The sequence below is a fragment of the Saccopteryx bilineata genome, chromosome 6, assembly GCF_036850765.1.
Source record: "Saccopteryx bilineata isolate mSacBil1 chromosome 6, mSacBil1_pri_phased_curated, whole genome shotgun sequence".
NCBI classification, from domain to species: domain Eukaryota; kingdom Metazoa; phylum Chordata; class Mammalia; order Chiroptera; family Emballonuridae; genus Saccopteryx; species Saccopteryx bilineata.
In genome coordinates, this window is record NC_089495.1 from 209,616,635 (window position 1) to 209,631,158 (window position 14,524).

Genomic DNA, 14,524 nt, shown 5'->3' on the forward strand with positions numbered 1-14,524 from the left:
AAAAGGCCAAAAGCGCCCTGGCCGGTTGGCTCAGCGGTAGAGCGTCGGCCTGGCATGCGGGGGACCCTGGTTCGATTCCCGGCCAGGGCACATAGGAGAAGCGCCCATTTGCTTCTCCACCCCCACCCCCTCCTTCCTCTCTGTCTCTCTCTTCCCCTCCCGCAGCCAAGGCTCCATTGGAGCAAAGATGGCTCGGGCGCTGGGGATGGCTCCTTGGCCTCTGCCCCAGGCGCTAGAGTGGCTTTGGTCGCCGCAGAGCGACACCCCGGAGGGGCAGAGCATCGCCCCCTGGTGGGCAGAGCTTCGCCCCTGGTGGGCGTGCCGGGTGGATCCCGGTCGGGCGCATGCGGGAGTCTGTCTGACTGTCTCTCCCCGTTTCCAGCTTCAGAAAAATACAAAAAAAAAAAAAAGGCCAAAAGCACCTTCTGCGGATGCACAGACAGTAAGTCACGGAGCAGCAGGCGGGGCCAGCAGGGGCGCGGCGTCCAGCTGGGGACCACAGTAAGGTGACCAACTTTCTCACAATGAAAAGGAGGACAAAAATAAATGGAAGAAAACAATACCGTAAATAAAAGAAACATTTGATTCATTGCAACAAGAATGCACTGTAATATCAATGCATAATAAAAACATTTGTAACACTTTATATTGTCATTATGCTTACATGCCTATTAATTTTTAGTAATAACTAAGAAAAAAGTACTCATTTAGATACAAACATGTCACATCACACGCAACGGATCGAGTGAACACGGACATTTACAGATGAGTCTTCCAATAACAAAAAGGAGGACTGGTAGAAGGACACTTTTCCAGGGAGGACGGAACTTGAAAAAGAAGGACTATCCTCCCTAAAGGAGGACGATCGGTCACCTTAACGACAGGGGCAGCGGGGGACTTCAGGGAGGCCAGCGGCCCCTGGCTGGTCTGGCCCCCACACGGGAGCCCTGGGAGCTGCGGCCGCGGACCGGGGACGCGGGGGGCCCGACGGTGACCGGTGCGGCTGGGGCACCGCGGGCCACGCGCCGAGTCCGGGCTGCGCTCCGACATCGCCGGGAGGACGCGACGCCTTCCTCCGCGTCCTCAGTCCCTTGCCCCCGTGACTCTCTCCCCTACGTCCCGGGACCTGGTGCCCGCCCCGCCCTTCCGGCCGTCGCCGCCAGGGGCCGCCGCCGCACCCCTATGACACAGCAACAATAGGGGACGCTCTGGCCCGAGGGCCGTCGGCCCGCGCTTCCGCCGGAAAAGAGCTCCCGGCGTGGGGGCGGGCCGGGGTGGACGATGGACAGCCTTTCTCGCCACTCGCGCGCGGGTCAGGGCCAGCCTCGCGACTGACGAGGTCCAATCGGCGGCGGGCGGGGCGGGGCGAGCGGGGGCTTCCGGCGGGGTCCGGCAGGCGCCGAGGAGGAAGAGCGAACCCGGACTGCGCCTCTCGGCTGAGTCTCCCGCACGGACCAGGTGAGCGGGGCGGCCGGGGGCGGGGACGGGCACGGGGGCAGCGGGGGGCGGGCCCTGCGCCGTGGGGGGCCCCTCGGGCCGGGCGCCGGGTCCGCGGAGCTCAGCGGGGCGGGGAGTTCGGGGCAGAGGGGCCCGCGGGCGGAAGGCACCGGGGGGCCTGGGGCCCGGGGTCCGTGAGCGGGGCCGGCGCTCCCGGGGGGCCGGGGAACTGGGGGACCGTGCGCGGGGCCGGGGAGAGGCCTCTCGGGGGCTCTCGGACTCCGGGCCGCCCCGCGCGGAGCCGAGGGCGTGGGGCCGTCAGGTGCGCGGCCGGGGGTGGGCCGCCCGCCGGGCCGGTTTGTGTTTGGGGCGGCACACCTGCCGCCCGGGCCCGTGTCTGGCGGAGATCGCGCCTGAGCCCACAGTCCTGCGTCCCGTCCGAGGACGGCGCTGTTTCCGCTCAGCCGAGCGTGAGGCCCCCGGGGGGCCGCAGACTGAGAACCAAGTTTACAGCAAGCGGGCCCGCGTGGGTGCGGGGCCCCCGTGGGTGCGCGCGCGACCCCGCTCCCCGGGAAACGTGAGAAGCCGCGCGCCGGCCCCGCCGCTCGGGCCCCGCAGGCCCCGACCACCCCCGCCCCCCGGTTGTTCGGAGCAGGTGTCGGGCGGCTTTCGGGCTCTCCAGACGCCCGGCCCCCGGGGGGTCAGCGAGCGGGGCGCTTTCCCTGGACCGGAGCCGGTCTGGAGTTGACCGGTCTGCCCGCCCGCCCGCCTCGCTTTCAGGATGACGACTTCAGGCGCTCTGTTTCCAAGCCTGGTGCCAGGCTCCCGTGGGTCCTCCAACAAGTATCTGGTGGAGTTCCGGGCAGGAAAGATGTCGTTAAAAGGGACGACTGTCACCCCAGATAAAAGGAAAGGGCTCGTGTACATCCAGCAGACGGATGACTCCCTCATTCACTTCTGCTGGAAGGACAGGACGTCGGGGAACGTGGAAGACGTGAGTGTCCGCGGCTCCTCCTCCCGAGGCCGCCCTGGCCCTGCACAAGGACCGGAGCTGCTGCTGGGCTTGCCCTCTGGGGGACAGCGCGGTGGTCCAGCCCCAGTGGCCTTGGAGGGTGTGGGCTGGTGCTGTAGGGTTGCCAGTCCGCTGCCCTAGGCCCATGGGTCTTCCCAGTCCCACCAGTTGTCTAGGTCTCTCTCCTGACTGTCTGCTTTGCACTCGAGGATGAGGTGCTCAGAGTCTGAGTAGCCGGGTGAAAGTCCAGATCTGTCCCAGCCCACCAGACAGCTTCTTCCACTAGTCCTACCCAGTGTTCTTGGTCAGTTCAGGAGTAGGTCAGAGTTCCCAAAATGTTTCTAGTAAAACGTCCTTCAGGAGAGGGAAGCCCATGTCCCCTGCCCCTGGCCCACACCTCCCTGGCGGGGTGCCCCTGACCTCGTCTCATCCACCTTGCGGAGACCTGGGCCCTCTGCTCCCGCCCCACACTGAGACCCAGGGTCCGGTGTGTCTTCCTGGATGGTTCTGGGACACCGTGATGTGGTCCCGTGGTGCTGACTGCCCCCCCCCCCCCCCCCCCCGTGGGTCTGCAGGATTTGATCATCTTCCCTGACGACTGTGAGTTCAAGCGCGTGCCGCAGTGCCCCAGCGGCAGGGTCTACGTGCTCAAGTTCAAGGCCGGGTCCAAGCGGCTCTTCTTCTGGATGCAGGTGCGGGGGAAGCTTTGTGTACATTTTGCCCTGAAACGAGGTTAGACACCTCGCCGTGTGGTGGAACTAGCTTTCGCAGCCAGCTGGTGCTGGCCTAACGTGCGTCTGTGGAGCCTCAGGAGGCCACGTGGCCTTGGGTGCGGGGTGTGGAGGGCTGCTTTCAGAGTCAGGCACTTGTGGCTGGGCCCTGCGTGCCTCCCAGGTGTAGAATTCCTTGGCAGACAGATGGTGATTTCCAGGCTAGGCCCCGTCTCAGGGTCTCGGAGGGAATGTGGTTCTGGTTGCTGGTCTCCCAGTGCCCCCACAAGGGTCACGAGGACCCTGGGCAGAAGCGAGGTTGACCGCGTGTAGTCTCTGTGCTGTACGTTTTGCAGAAATGCAGTGTCCTTGCCAAGTTTTTCGGAGCCCTGCCTTCCCCCAGTGGGGTCAGTGCACCAGGCCCCCTCATGCCCACAGCTGTGGGTGCCCTTCCATCAGACCAGCCTGGGCCGTGCTTTCTGCCAGCACCTGGCCATCGGCTGTGTCAGATCCTTGCTACAGTGTGGTGAAGAGTGCCCTTGTGTCAGGGCACTCGCGTGTGGGGGTGGTCTGTGTGGGCGTGGGCGTGGCTTGCTCGTGCATGGTGTGCGTGCGCGTGTGTGTGTGTGTGTGCAGTTGTGACAGGTGTCACCCTGCTCTCTCCCGGAGGCAGACCCTGCCGCCGGCCCCCAGCACTTTCTGCAGCTGGCAGGAAAGGGTTTCCTCTTGGGGGCCCAACTGTTCGCCTGTGCCCAGCAGGGCTTCCTCTGCAGACCCAGCGGGGGGCTGGGGTTCGCAGCCGTTGGGGTCGAGCTTGTTCCTGCAGTTTTGCCAAGAAGTCTTGTCAGATGTTTACACCCACTGGCCTTGCTCTTCTTCCCAGTTTTGCTCATTTGATGGTTCCCCTCCCTTTGTGTCTGTCCCCAGCACATGCTCGGTGACTGTTGGACAGATGAGTCTTGGGGCAGCTAGGCACTGACAGGGTGACACTGCCCGATGACGGCCAACACTCCTGCGCGGCCCGGGGCAGGCGGACCTCTGGGCGGTGCTGTGATAGAGATGGAGGGAGGGTTTGTGGGTGTGAGGGCCGGGCCACGTGTGGGGTCCGCAGGCGGGGCCTCGTCCCGGTGTGGGGAGTGCTCTGAGTGCTTTTGTCCGTCTGTGGGACTGCTGCGTTCCCTCCGTGGTGCTGTGTGATCGTGGGCAGGGGACTTGACCTGTCAGAGCCTCGGGTCCCTCCGCTGTAAGCCAGGGAGTGGTGGGCAGGCCGCTCAGCTGTGGCTGTGGTCCTCACCTCCAACAGGAGCCCAAGACAGACCAGGACGAGGAGCACTGCCGGAAAGTGAACGAGTTCCTGAACAACCCTCCGATGCCCGGGGCGCTGGGGACCAGCGGGAGTGGAGGCCACGAGCTGTCTGCACTGGGCGGTAGGCGCAGGCCCGCTGTCCAGGTGGAGACACGGAGTCCGACCTAGAGGCCCCCTCGCCGTTCCTGAGTCAGCCCCCCACTCCCGTCCCCACGTGGAGGGACGGCCCAGGGCCCCCCCGCCCGGCTGGCTGGGTCAGGCGGCACTCAGGGTGGGCTCCCGGGCAGTGCAGCTCCTCCTGGGGGGCGGGCCGCAGCCGCAGGCCCCAGCCTGAGCGCCCCTGTCTTGCAGGTGAGGGGGGCCTGCAGAGCCTGCTGGGGAACATGAGCCACAGCCAGCTCATGCAGCTCATCGGACCCGCCGGCCTGGGAGGACTGGGTAACGTTTGCCTGCGCCCTGGAGCTTTCCTCCTAAGTCCCCGCCTTCCGCTGGGGCCCTTCCGTGTTCTAGTCTGTCCCCCTAAGCTCCTAGCTGGCTCTGAGGACTCTGTGAGTGTGTCCCCCGCCCCACCCCCACCACTGTCCCTGAGGGGGGGCCACATGCCTTCTGCTTTGAGTGAGCTGGGTGTTTGAGACCCTCCAGGGCCCCAGGCAGGCCCCAGCTGTGACCCGGAGCAGGGCTGCTGAGGACGTGTGCTCCCTGCCGGCCGCCCAGCACCGCCTGGGGGTTTGGGGGTGTCTCTCGGACAGCCAGGCAGCACTTGCTCCTTTCTCCTGGGTTCTGTACTGCTGCTGCCCTGATCCTGAGTAACAGGCGGGACAGAGGCCATCGGGCTCCACAGGGCTGGCTTCCAGAGCCCTGGGTCTGGGCACCACTGCCCAGCTCGCCTCCCCTTGGCCTTCCGCTGCAGTGCCGGGCCTCTCTGCTCCTTTGGCGGGGCAGGGGGGCCCTCCAGGGGGTGCAGAATCTGAGCGTGCCCCTTGCTCTCTTGTAGGTGGGCTGGGGGCCCTGACTGGGCCAGGCCTGGCCAGCTTACTGGGGAGTGGAGGGCCTCCGGCCAGCAGCTCTTCATCCAGGTGAGCCCTGCCCCCGCCCACACTGCACTCCTCATCCTCGAGGGGACTGGACTTCGGAGATCCAGATCAGACGAGGGTTTGGGGAGCGTCCTTTCACGGACAGGGGTGGTGTGGGCGCCCATGGCTCCAGCTTCTCTGCTCCTCCAGCTCCCGGAGCCAGTCGGCCGCAGTCACGCCGTCCTCCACCACCTCTTCCGCCCGCGCCACCCCTGCCCCTTCCGCTCCGGCAGCTGCCGCGGCAACCAGCCCGAGCCCAGCGCCCAGTTCAGGTAATGGAACCAGCACGGCAGCCAGCCCAGCCCAGCCCATCCAGCTGAGCGACCTCCAGAGCATCCTAGCCACTATGAACGTGCCGGCCGGGCCGGGAGGCGGCCAGCAAGGTAACGTGGGCCCCGGCTCCGGGGGTGAAGGTGCCTGCTGCCCCTGCCCGCTCGCACTGGCCCAAGGCATGGCCTTGCTGCCGCCCTGCACGTGTGTCACTCTGCCCTCGTCTCCACGCCATGGCTAGCACATCACGGCTCAGTCTGTCCCCCTCCCGTGTGGGTGTCAGGGCCGGCCTCATGCCCCCGACGGCATGTGCTTGCACCCTAGTTGACCTGGCCAGTGTCCTGACGCCCGAGATCATGGCCCCCATCCTGGCCAACGCGGACGTCCAGGAGCGCCTGCTGCCCTACCTGCCCTCCGGGGAGTCTCTCCCACAGACCGCAGACGAGATCCAGAACACGCTGACCTCCCCCCAGTTCCAGCAGGTAACGCCACGCGCCCAGCCCGTGGTGACGCTGCGGGGAGTGGCTCTGGGCCGGTCCCCGGGGCCCCCACCCCCACCCTTGCTCAGAGGCGCCTGGCTTTTCCTTCCTTGCAGGCCTTGGGCATGTTCAGTGCGGCCTTGGCCTCGGGACAGCTGGGTCCCCTCATGTGCCAGTTTGGGCTACCCGCGGAGGCTGTGGAGGCTGCAAACAAGGGTGGTGAGTACCTGCTCCTCCACCTGCAGCCATGGCGGGACCTGCTTCCCTCCTGCAGTCAAAGGGAGGCCCCCCCACAGCCTCGCGGCCGCCCTGGCAGGCCGGGGCTCGGGACAGCGGCTTCACGGCTGTCTGTGCATTGTTGCAGATGTGGAAGCATTTGCCAAAGCAATGCAGAACAGCGCCCGGCCGGAGCAGAAGGAGGGTGACGGGAAGGACAAGAAGGACGAAGAGGAGGACATGAGCTTAGATTAAGTTATTTGCTGTCTCGACGGGGCAGGGTTCTTGGCTGTGCGCATGAGCAGTGCGTTGTGGTCCGTCGCACGCCCTCTACCTCTGTTCCAACTTGCTAATAAATAAAATTCTTTTCTTTTATCTGTCAACTCTCGTTTTTCTGTCCCAGGAGGTGCTGTGCGGGCCTGTCCCCTTGTGGGCTGGGCCTCGGGCAGTGCTGGGCGCTCTGTCCCAGGAGGTGCTGTGCGGGCCTGTCCCCCTGTGGGCTGGGCCTCGGGCAGTGCTGGGCGCTCTGTCCCAGGAGGTGCTGTGCGGGCCTGTCCCCCTGTGGGCTGGGCCTCGGGCAGTGCTGGGCGCTCTGACTCGGGAGGTGCTGTGCGGGCCTGTCCCCCTGTGGGCTGGGCCTCGGGCAGTGCTGGGCGCTCTGTCCCAGGAGGTGCTGTGCGGGCCTGTCCCCCTGTGGGCTGGGCCTCGGGCAGTGCTGGGCGCTCTGACTCGGGAGGTGCTGTGCGGGCCTGTCCCCCTGTGGGCTGGGCCTCGGGCAGTGCTGGGCGCTCTGTCCCAGGAGGTGCTGTGCGGGCCTGTCCCCCTGTGGGCTGGGCCTCGGGCAGTGCTGGGCGCTCTGACTCGGGAGGTGCTGTGCGGGCCTGTCCCCCTGTGGGCTGGGCCTCGGGCAGTGCTGGGCGCTCTGACTCGGGAGGTGTGCCCGTCACGTGGTTTTCCTCTTTGAACTTAAAGTCAACAGTCAGATAAGCTCCTTCTTAATTTTTGTTTTAAGAGAAGGGACCAGTGATTTATACTCAAACTATTAAACTATGAAAAACTGGTGGAAGGAAAAATCACAAATAAAAGATAAAAGGTATAAAAAACCCATTTTATTGTATTTTACCCTTTCATTTAAAAAGTCAGACATAACTTAAACATTTCCAGGAGTGAGGTTGCCCGAGGCATGTAGAGTCTAGATAAGGCCACACACACCCATCTCAGACTGGCCAAGAGGGCGTCCGCACGCTGTTTGGTGCTGGCGCTCCTGAGAGGCGGCGTGCCCACGGACTCGGTGTGGCCGTCCTGCAGGACTTGGGTCCCAGGGGGCGGCTGTGCTATGTGGCTGGACAGCTGCTCCCCACTGCCCCCTGGACACCCGCCGAGTGAGGCAAGGTGACAAAGGACCGGTTCACATTCAGATACCTCATGCAGCCATGGTAGTCTGGAGGCCCGGCCTGGGCGTCCTGGGGTTCTGGGGTGCCGGGGAAGACGAAGGGAGACGGGTTGGAGCGCCGACTGCCTTCCAACTGGCCTCCCACCACGGGAGGGTGGGACAAGAGCAGGGAGACCCTCCCACTCCCAGGTGGAGGTCACACTCACCGGGCAGGCCTCCCAGGTGCAGAGGCACCGCCGTGCTGTCTGAGGCCTCCAGCACGGGACCCAGGGTCTGGTTGCTCTGGTGGTCCACCTTCAGCCAGAGGGTGTTCCCACGTTTGGTCACTGTAGGGCACAGGCTCCTTGTGGCTGGGCTTTGGGGGGGCCCTCTCACCAGCCGCAGAGCTGGGGGCTCTTTGCCCCACTGGTCTCTGTCATTGTCCTCCCAAGGCCCTCCTGGTCTCTGCTTTGCAGAAACGGGTGGGGCCTGTCGGGAGTGTCTGGTCATGGGGGAGGGGGCCCAGCTCACCTTCGAGCTGGTGCCACTGTCCGTCACACAGCGCCCGGGGGAGCGTCACCAGCGTGAAGAACTGGCCGGCACCGTCGTCTGCCCACAGCAGGACCTGGGGTGGGGGGCAGGCGTCAGGATGGCTCTGCCAACCCCAACTCAGCCCTTGGGTCACAGCGCCCACCCAACTAACCTGCTTCTCCAGCAGCTGCAGCTGTAGGAAGGGGGGTGCCTGGGGCTGAGGCCGCCCCAGGTGGAAGATGAGCCCTGTCGCCGCCCGGGGCCGCACCTCCAGGGTGAGGCTCACGCTGGGCAAGGCGGTCCCCACGGAGTCTGCGGGGAGGCACTGTGAGGGGCGAAGGGCCCGCCCAGGCCCCAGTCCCTTCCTCCCTGGGCATGGCTCCCACCCCACCAAGCCCAGGGCAGGTGTGGGGAGTGGGGCACAGCAGACAGACCTAGAGTGACCGCTCCCCTGCTGCCAGCAAAGAACAGGCCCTTCTCCAGGGGCCCTGACAAGCACGGCGTGACCCCCACTGTTCGGCTGGGTTTTGTCAGGGGCGACTCGTCCAGCCTCAGCCTCTTCACACAACCGCCGAACCAGGAGCTGCTGACGAAGGACTATGGGGACACAGAGAAGGAGACGTGGGGTCAGGTCCCGGGGGATGGTGAGCTGGGCTGGGGACCAGGTAGGGGAGGCTGGGGCGAAGCGGTTCTCACCGGGAGCTTGGGGCCATCAGCAGGAAGACCACCCACAAAGAGAGTGTGGGGCTGGGGGCCCTGCGCTCCCTGGTGCTGCTGGTCCGGCTCCTCCAGGCTCCACACCGAGACTCCGTCCATCGTCAGCTGGATCCGAGTCTTCTCCCATCGCACGAGCACCTGGGCAGCAAGAGGGACATCAGGGTGGGGGCTCCAGGGCCCCGTCTCCCTCCGTCCCTTCTCTCTCCAGCCCCTCACCTCGTGCCACTGGTTAGCCCGCAGACGCTGGCGGCTCTGAACGCGGAGCTCGGGCCCAGGGCCGTGTGTCTGTGCCACGATGTATCTGTGGCTCAGGAAGACAGCCAGGGAGGGGCTGCCTGCCGTCCGCGGCACAGCCAGGAGCAGCAGTCCCCTCCGGGTGCGAGGGCTGACCAGCATCGATAGGTGGGACCTAGAAGCAGGGTGGGCATTAGCCAGGGATGGCCCCTCTATGCCCATCCCGCCTGGTCGGGCCTTACCAGTGTCTAGGGGTTGCCGGGATGCCTGTAAACTCCAGGTAACTGGACAGGGGGCCCCCAAACTGGTAGGCATCTTGGTCGGCCTTGAGGGGCCTGGGCAGTGTGCAGGAAGGGTCCTCGCTGGGCTGCCGGTTGTACCGGGAGGTCTGTGGGTTTAGATGGGACGTAAGGGTGCTTGGAGGCCATCTTCTGCCCACCCCAGCTCCGCCCACCCTGCAATACCCCCAGTGCCCACCCCAGCTCCGCCCACCCCAGCTCCGCCCACCCAGCTCCACCCACCCCGCAATACCCCCAGTGCCCACCCCAGCTCCGCCCACCCCAGCTCCGCCCACCCCGCAATACCCCCAGTGCTCACCCCAGCTCCGCCCACCCAGCTCCACCCACCCCGCAATACCCCCAGTGCCCACCCCAGCTCCGCCCACCCCGCAATACCCCCAGTGCTCACCCCAGCTCCGCCCACCCAGCTCCGCCCACCCCGCAATACCCCCAGTGCCCACCCCAGCTCCGCCCACCCTGCAATACCCCCAGTGCCCACCCCACAATACCCCCAGTGCCCACCCTCTGAGCCGCTCTGGCCTGTAGTCCTAGAGGCGCAGGGGTCTCCGCTGGTGTCCGGGTGTCTGGGGCCCAGGCACAGCCTGAGCTCACGTTGACGCCGCCTTCACTCCGCTGCAGGTCAAACACACGCTGGGGCCCCACCAGCCTGCGGAGAGCAGCGGAGGACTGTCAGCAGCTGGAGGCCCCGGGCGGTGGGGTCAGCAGCCGGAGGCACCGGGCGGTGGGGTCAGCAGCCAGAGGCCCCCGGGCGGTGGGGTCAGCAGCTGGAGGCCCCGGGCGGTGGGGTCAGCAGCCGGAGGCACCGGGCGGTGGGGTCAGCAGCCGGAGGCACCGGGCGGTGGGGTCAGCAGCCGGAGGCCCCCGGGCGGTGGGGTCAGCAGCCGGAGGCACCGGGCGGTGGGGTCAGCAGCCGGAGGCCCCCGGGCGGTGGGGTCAGCAGCCGGAGGCCCCCGGGCGGTGGGGTCAGCAGCCGGAGGCACCCGGCGGTGGGGTCAGCAGCCACCCTCCGACCCCGCTGAGCTCACCGCTGCACAAAGACGTTGCTCATACAGCCGGTGAAGTTCCGGAAGCTGTTGGGCTCAGGGAAGCCTCCCAGGAAGAGCTGGGGGGGCTCCCCGGGCTGGGGCTGGGGCCTGGGCGGCCGCCGGTGAGACTTCATCTGCTGCAGCTGATCGTCCACATAGAGCCAGACCCTGTAGAGAGAACAGTGTCTCTTCACCCTGCCCCGCCCCACATGCACCAGATTGCCCTCAAAGTCCCCCACGGGACCCCCACGCAGCTACAGCCCACCCTGTTCCAGGCTCACCCAGTGGCGTTGCTGTAGAAAGTGACGTAATGAGGGACACCATCAGCAAAGCGCCCTGGCGTTTTCACCTCGGTCTTCACAAACCGGAGCGTCACATGGCCCTGCTGCAGGGACACTTCGCATGGCCCATCCTGGGGACAGTGGTCAGGTCAGCAGGCCAAGCCAGGGGCTCAGACTTTAACTCCCTCCAACCCCACGGGCCTTCACACTGCTGCTGCTGCAGATCGGACTCCGGGGAGGGCTGGAGGGAGGTCAGATCCAGGGCAGGACAGGCTGTCAGACGTGGGGAGCAAGCCAGCAGGTCAGACGAGGCTGGGTGGGGCTCACCTGGGACGCCCTGTGGTAGAGCAGACCGCTGTCCTGGGTGCTGCGGAAGCCGAAGCCAGAGTACACGCTGCTGGTGAGGGGCGCCACGTCCGGGAGCGCCACGGGCAGGAAGCCATGGCCGTGGAAAGTCACGGCCCGCCCCACCTGGGGAGGACACAGCGAGGACTCCAGCACGCTGGCTGGGGCGTGCAGGAGCGCGCACGCGCGCGTGTGTGGTGTGTGTGTGTGTGTGTGTGTGGCAGGGGTGTGCTCACCAGCAGGTCTGCGGTGCAGCCGGCGCTGATGCCCGTGGTGTTCAGCCGCTTGAGATCCACATACTTGCCCAGAGCTTTGATGCCCTTGACGCAACCGCGCACTGAGCCTCCGGAGGGAAAAAGCTGCCGCAGGCTGCGGCATAAGCAGTATCGGGACACCCGCATTGGGGAGGGAGGGAGGGCGTGGCTGAGACAGTCTGGGCCCCACCCCTCATGCCTGCCCCGCAGGTGCTCACCTCGGGGGTAGCTGGTCCGGTGGCGCACCCCCCAGGTAGTAGGCTTCGGCCTGGTCCAGTACGTTCTCCTGCTCCACGCTGAACACGGTGGCCCTCTCCACGCGCACCAGCACGCGCTTGCGGTTGCCCCCCAGCAGGAACACCTGGATCTGGACGGCAAGACATGGGTGGGGGGGAGGGGCTCTAGGGTCTGTGGTGTTCCTGCTGGCCAACCTCGTCCGTCTCAACCCTTCCTCTCCATCCTTACAGCCTTGCTGGCCGCGGTCAGGGGTGGCGGGGGCTGCAGCGGGACTGCTTCCTTCAGGCCCTCGCCAAAGTCGTAGAGGAGCAGGAGACGACCACCCAGCACCGCCAGGCACAGGAACTGGCCCTGCGGGCGTGGGCACGGTCAGCACGATGGGCGGAGCCTAGGAGGCGGGGCTTATACCGTGGGTGGGGTTGTGAGGGCGGGGCCATAGAGGGCGGGGCTTACAGTGTGGAGCCTGGGAGGGCAGGGCCTGCCCTATAGGCGGGACCAGCTCAGGGGGTGGGACTGTGGGAGGGGCCATCTTGGGGCAGGGCCAGGGCGGGACTGTGGGAGGGGCCAGGTGGGGCGGGGCCAGCAGGCCTGCCTCGTGCTGCAGGAAGAAGAGGATCCCGTTGGAGGACACCAGCCGCAGCTCCTGTTCGAAGCGCTTGGTATTGCTGATCTGACTCTCCACCCTGATGCGGGCAAAGCCGGAGCCTTCCAGGTAGGAGCCGTCCGTGAGCCACGGGTCTCCAGTGGATTTGGAACTGCAGGTCAGAGGTCGCAGGGTCAAGTGGAGGGTGGGCCAAGTCGGGGTGAGGGAGGGGCGGGCCCCAGGCTGCACATACCGCGCACAAGGCTTGTCGTCCGCTGTGTTGAGCTGGAAGGTCCTCTCGAAGTTGTAGAGACTGATCACCTGCTCATTGAGTGTGTCCATCTCAATGCAGCCGCGGTAGCGGGGGAAGCGGAGGGGTTCCGGGGGCTGTGGGCACAGCACAGAGTTACAGCGCCTACCCACCCGGGGAAAAACCCAAGAGCCAGACCTCAGAGTACAGGGGTGGGAGACAGACCGAAGCCAGGCACCCCAGGCACCCCGCAGGAGTCGCTGGGGCCAGACAAAGCGCAGGGGGAACGGCTGCGCGCCCAGACCTGGACAGGCTCACCGTGAAGTTCCTGGGGTAGCCTCCCACATAGAAGACAAAGTCCTGGGGCTGCAGATTGAGCAGCCCCTCGGCCCCGGGGGCCACGGTGTCGCCCTTGGTCTCATGCATCATCTGCTTCTCCACTGTGACGGACATGTGGCCGAACTGCAGGGTCCTGAGGGCAGAGCCAAGGTGTTGGGAGTGGACATTCAACCCTGCCCAGAGGGGAGATGGGAGTGGGTGGGTAAGCACCGGGTGAGGGGCTGGTCTCCCACCTGTCAATGCTGATGGCTGCAAATTGCTCCCCAATGTTTTCATCGATGCTGAGGGTGGTGGGGCCTGCACTCCCCAGGCGGTACACCCAGTGCACCGTCTGGTTACGCAGAGCCACACCCATGTAGTCGCCAGTGGCCTGTAGGGGTGGGGTGGGGAACTCAGTAGGACAGGGACCCAACATGGCGCCCCCCACTCCAACCTGATACCCGCCTCCGCCCAGCCCGCCCAGTACCTGGCGACTGCCCATGTACAACACAAACTGATCCTCGGAGACCCGGCTGGGCCTTGGCTCTGGGCTCTGGAGATAGAACTTGAGGGCGGTGTAGGCAGCGAGGTCCGTGAGGTCCCGTGGGGCGCGCAGTTGCACCCCTGAGCGGCCGTTGAACTTCATGGACACCTTGACCTGTGTGGGAGGGTGCACAGCCCATCAGCATCCGCACCCGGCCTCCCGGAGGCTCCTCCTTCCCCTTGGGCCTGGCGCCCACCTTGCTGGCGGCTCCCCGGGCCTGGGCGATGAGCTCCCGCACGCGGCCGATGCTGGCGGACAGGGCCAGGCTGGCGTTGTGCGCCCCGCGGTTCTCCAGGAGGTTCAGCTTTGCCAGCAGCTGTGGCAGGGTCTTCTCCAGGGTGGACACTGCGGGGGGGGGGGGAGGAGAGGGGTGCACAGGCGTCCCCTGAGGACCTTGACCTCCCCACCGCTGGCCCGCCCGCTCTCGGGGGTGCTGCCCAGGCCGGGGGCCCACCTGAGCGGCCCGCATCGAGCACCACCTGGCCCAGGTCCTTGCTCTGCAGAGCCGTGTACTGGCCCTGCCAGTGCTCCAGGTTCCTCTGCATGTCCCGAAGCCGGGACTGCACGCGGGCGGCCGTGTCCTGTGCTTCGGTGGCCACGGCCTTGGCGTGAGCGATCTTCTTGCTCGTCTCGTCTGTGGCGGGCAGAGGGCAGGCTCAAGTCAAGACCGTTCCGGCCTCGCCTCCCATCAGGGACACCACCAAGCCCCCTCCATCCCCTGTCAGATGGCTTCTGCCACGCCAGCCTCTTGGGCCAGAGCAGGGATCACCCTGATGCCTCAGCTCAGCCGTGTCTCCCCACAGCCACCACTGTCACCCCCGGGCCACCATCATATCTCCCATGGCCCTGCCAGCGCCCCCTGCACCCCCCACGGCCGTGGTCACGGTGATGTTTTACTCTGGAGGACACAGCCACAGCGAGTCCTCCAAACCTGGGTCAGACTTGTTGCTCCTCGGCTCCGAGCCTGACTGGGCTCCCTCTGCCACCCCGAGGCCGCCCCTTGGCTTGTCACACTGGTCCCCTTGTGTCCA

The 14,524-nt window shown here is 66.1% G+C and overlaps 2 protein-coding genes across 4 annotated transcripts in view; one reads left to right on the forward strand and one right to left on the reverse strand.

The window, feature by feature from the left end:
* The first annotated feature begins 1,365 nt into the window (after positions 1–1,365).
* On the forward strand, positions 1,366–6,886 carry ADRM1 (ADRM1 26S proteasome ubiquitin receptor). Of its 2 annotated transcripts, none has more exons than XM_066236749.1 (10): positions 1,366–1,458; positions 2,218–2,431; positions 3,025–3,141; positions 4,463–4,586; positions 4,817–4,903; positions 5,460–5,541; positions 5,689–5,921; positions 6,133–6,290; positions 6,404–6,506; positions 6,652–6,886. In XM_066236749.1, exons 2-10 carry the CDS (start codon positions 2,219–2,221, stop codon positions 6,756–6,758), a joined length of 1,224 nt encoding a protein of 407 aa, XP_066092846.1. In that variant the 5' UTR covers positions 1,366–1,458; position 2,218; the 3' UTR covers positions 6,759–6,886. The 2 variants fall into 2 exon arrangements, with proteins under 2 accessions (XP_066092846.1, XP_066092847.1); XM_066236750.1 differs by having other exon boundaries at positions 5,689–5,810.
* A 726-nt stretch (positions 6,887–7,612) lies between these two features.
* Positions 7,613–14,524, reverse strand: part of LAMA5 (laminin subunit alpha 5) — a 48,830-nt gene continuing 41,918 nt past the window's right edge. For both annotated transcript variants that reach the window (XM_066237644.1, XM_066237645.1), the window contains exons 59-80: positions 13,948–14,127; positions 13,690–13,838; positions 13,437–13,607; positions 13,204–13,340; positions 12,950–13,103; positions 12,635–12,768; positions 12,391–12,553; positions 12,027–12,149; positions 11,780–11,928; positions 11,544–11,676; positions 11,290–11,433; positions 10,963–11,093; positions 10,682–10,849; positions 10,158–10,302; positions 9,600–9,745; positions 9,340–9,532; positions 9,103–9,261; positions 8,841–9,003; positions 8,579–8,718; positions 8,407–8,500; positions 8,103–8,222; positions 7,613–7,974 (exon numbers count right to left, since the gene is read on the reverse strand). In XM_066237644.1, the coding sequence (XP_066093741.1) occupies positions 7,838–7,974; positions 8,103–8,222; positions 8,407–8,500; positions 8,579–8,718; positions 8,841–9,003; positions 9,103–9,261; positions 9,340–9,532; positions 9,600–9,745; positions 10,158–10,302; positions 10,682–10,849; positions 10,963–11,093; positions 11,290–11,433; positions 11,544–11,676; positions 11,780–11,928; positions 12,027–12,149; positions 12,391–12,553; positions 12,635–12,768; positions 12,950–13,103; positions 13,204–13,340; positions 13,437–13,607; positions 13,690–13,838; positions 13,948–14,127 (3,233 nt within the window). In that variant the 3' untranslated portion in view covers positions 7,613–7,837. The remainder of the gene's footprint in view (positions 7,975–8,102; positions 8,223–8,406; positions 8,501–8,578; positions 8,719–8,840; positions 9,004–9,102; positions 9,262–9,339; positions 9,533–9,599; positions 9,746–10,157; positions 10,303–10,681; positions 10,850–10,962; positions 11,094–11,289; positions 11,434–11,543; positions 11,677–11,779; positions 11,929–12,026; positions 12,150–12,390; positions 12,554–12,634; positions 12,769–12,949; positions 13,104–13,203; positions 13,341–13,436; positions 13,608–13,689; positions 13,839–13,947; positions 14,128–14,524) is intronic.

Bases quoted from the DNA above. Each gene is read 5' to 3' on its own strand.
- ADRM1 (XM_066236749.1), top strand. From the start codon at position 2,219: ATGACGACTTCAGGCGCTCTGTTTCCAAGCCTGGTGCCAGGCTCCCGT. The intron at 2,432-3,024 runs GTGAGTGTCCGC...GTGGGTCTGCAG, and splicing joins CGTCGGGGAACGTGGAAGAC to GATTTGATCATCTTCCCTGA. The intron at 6,507-6,651 runs GTGAGTACCTGC...GCATTGTTGCAG, and splicing joins GGAGGCTGCAAACAAGGGTG to ATGTGGAAGCATTTGCCAAA.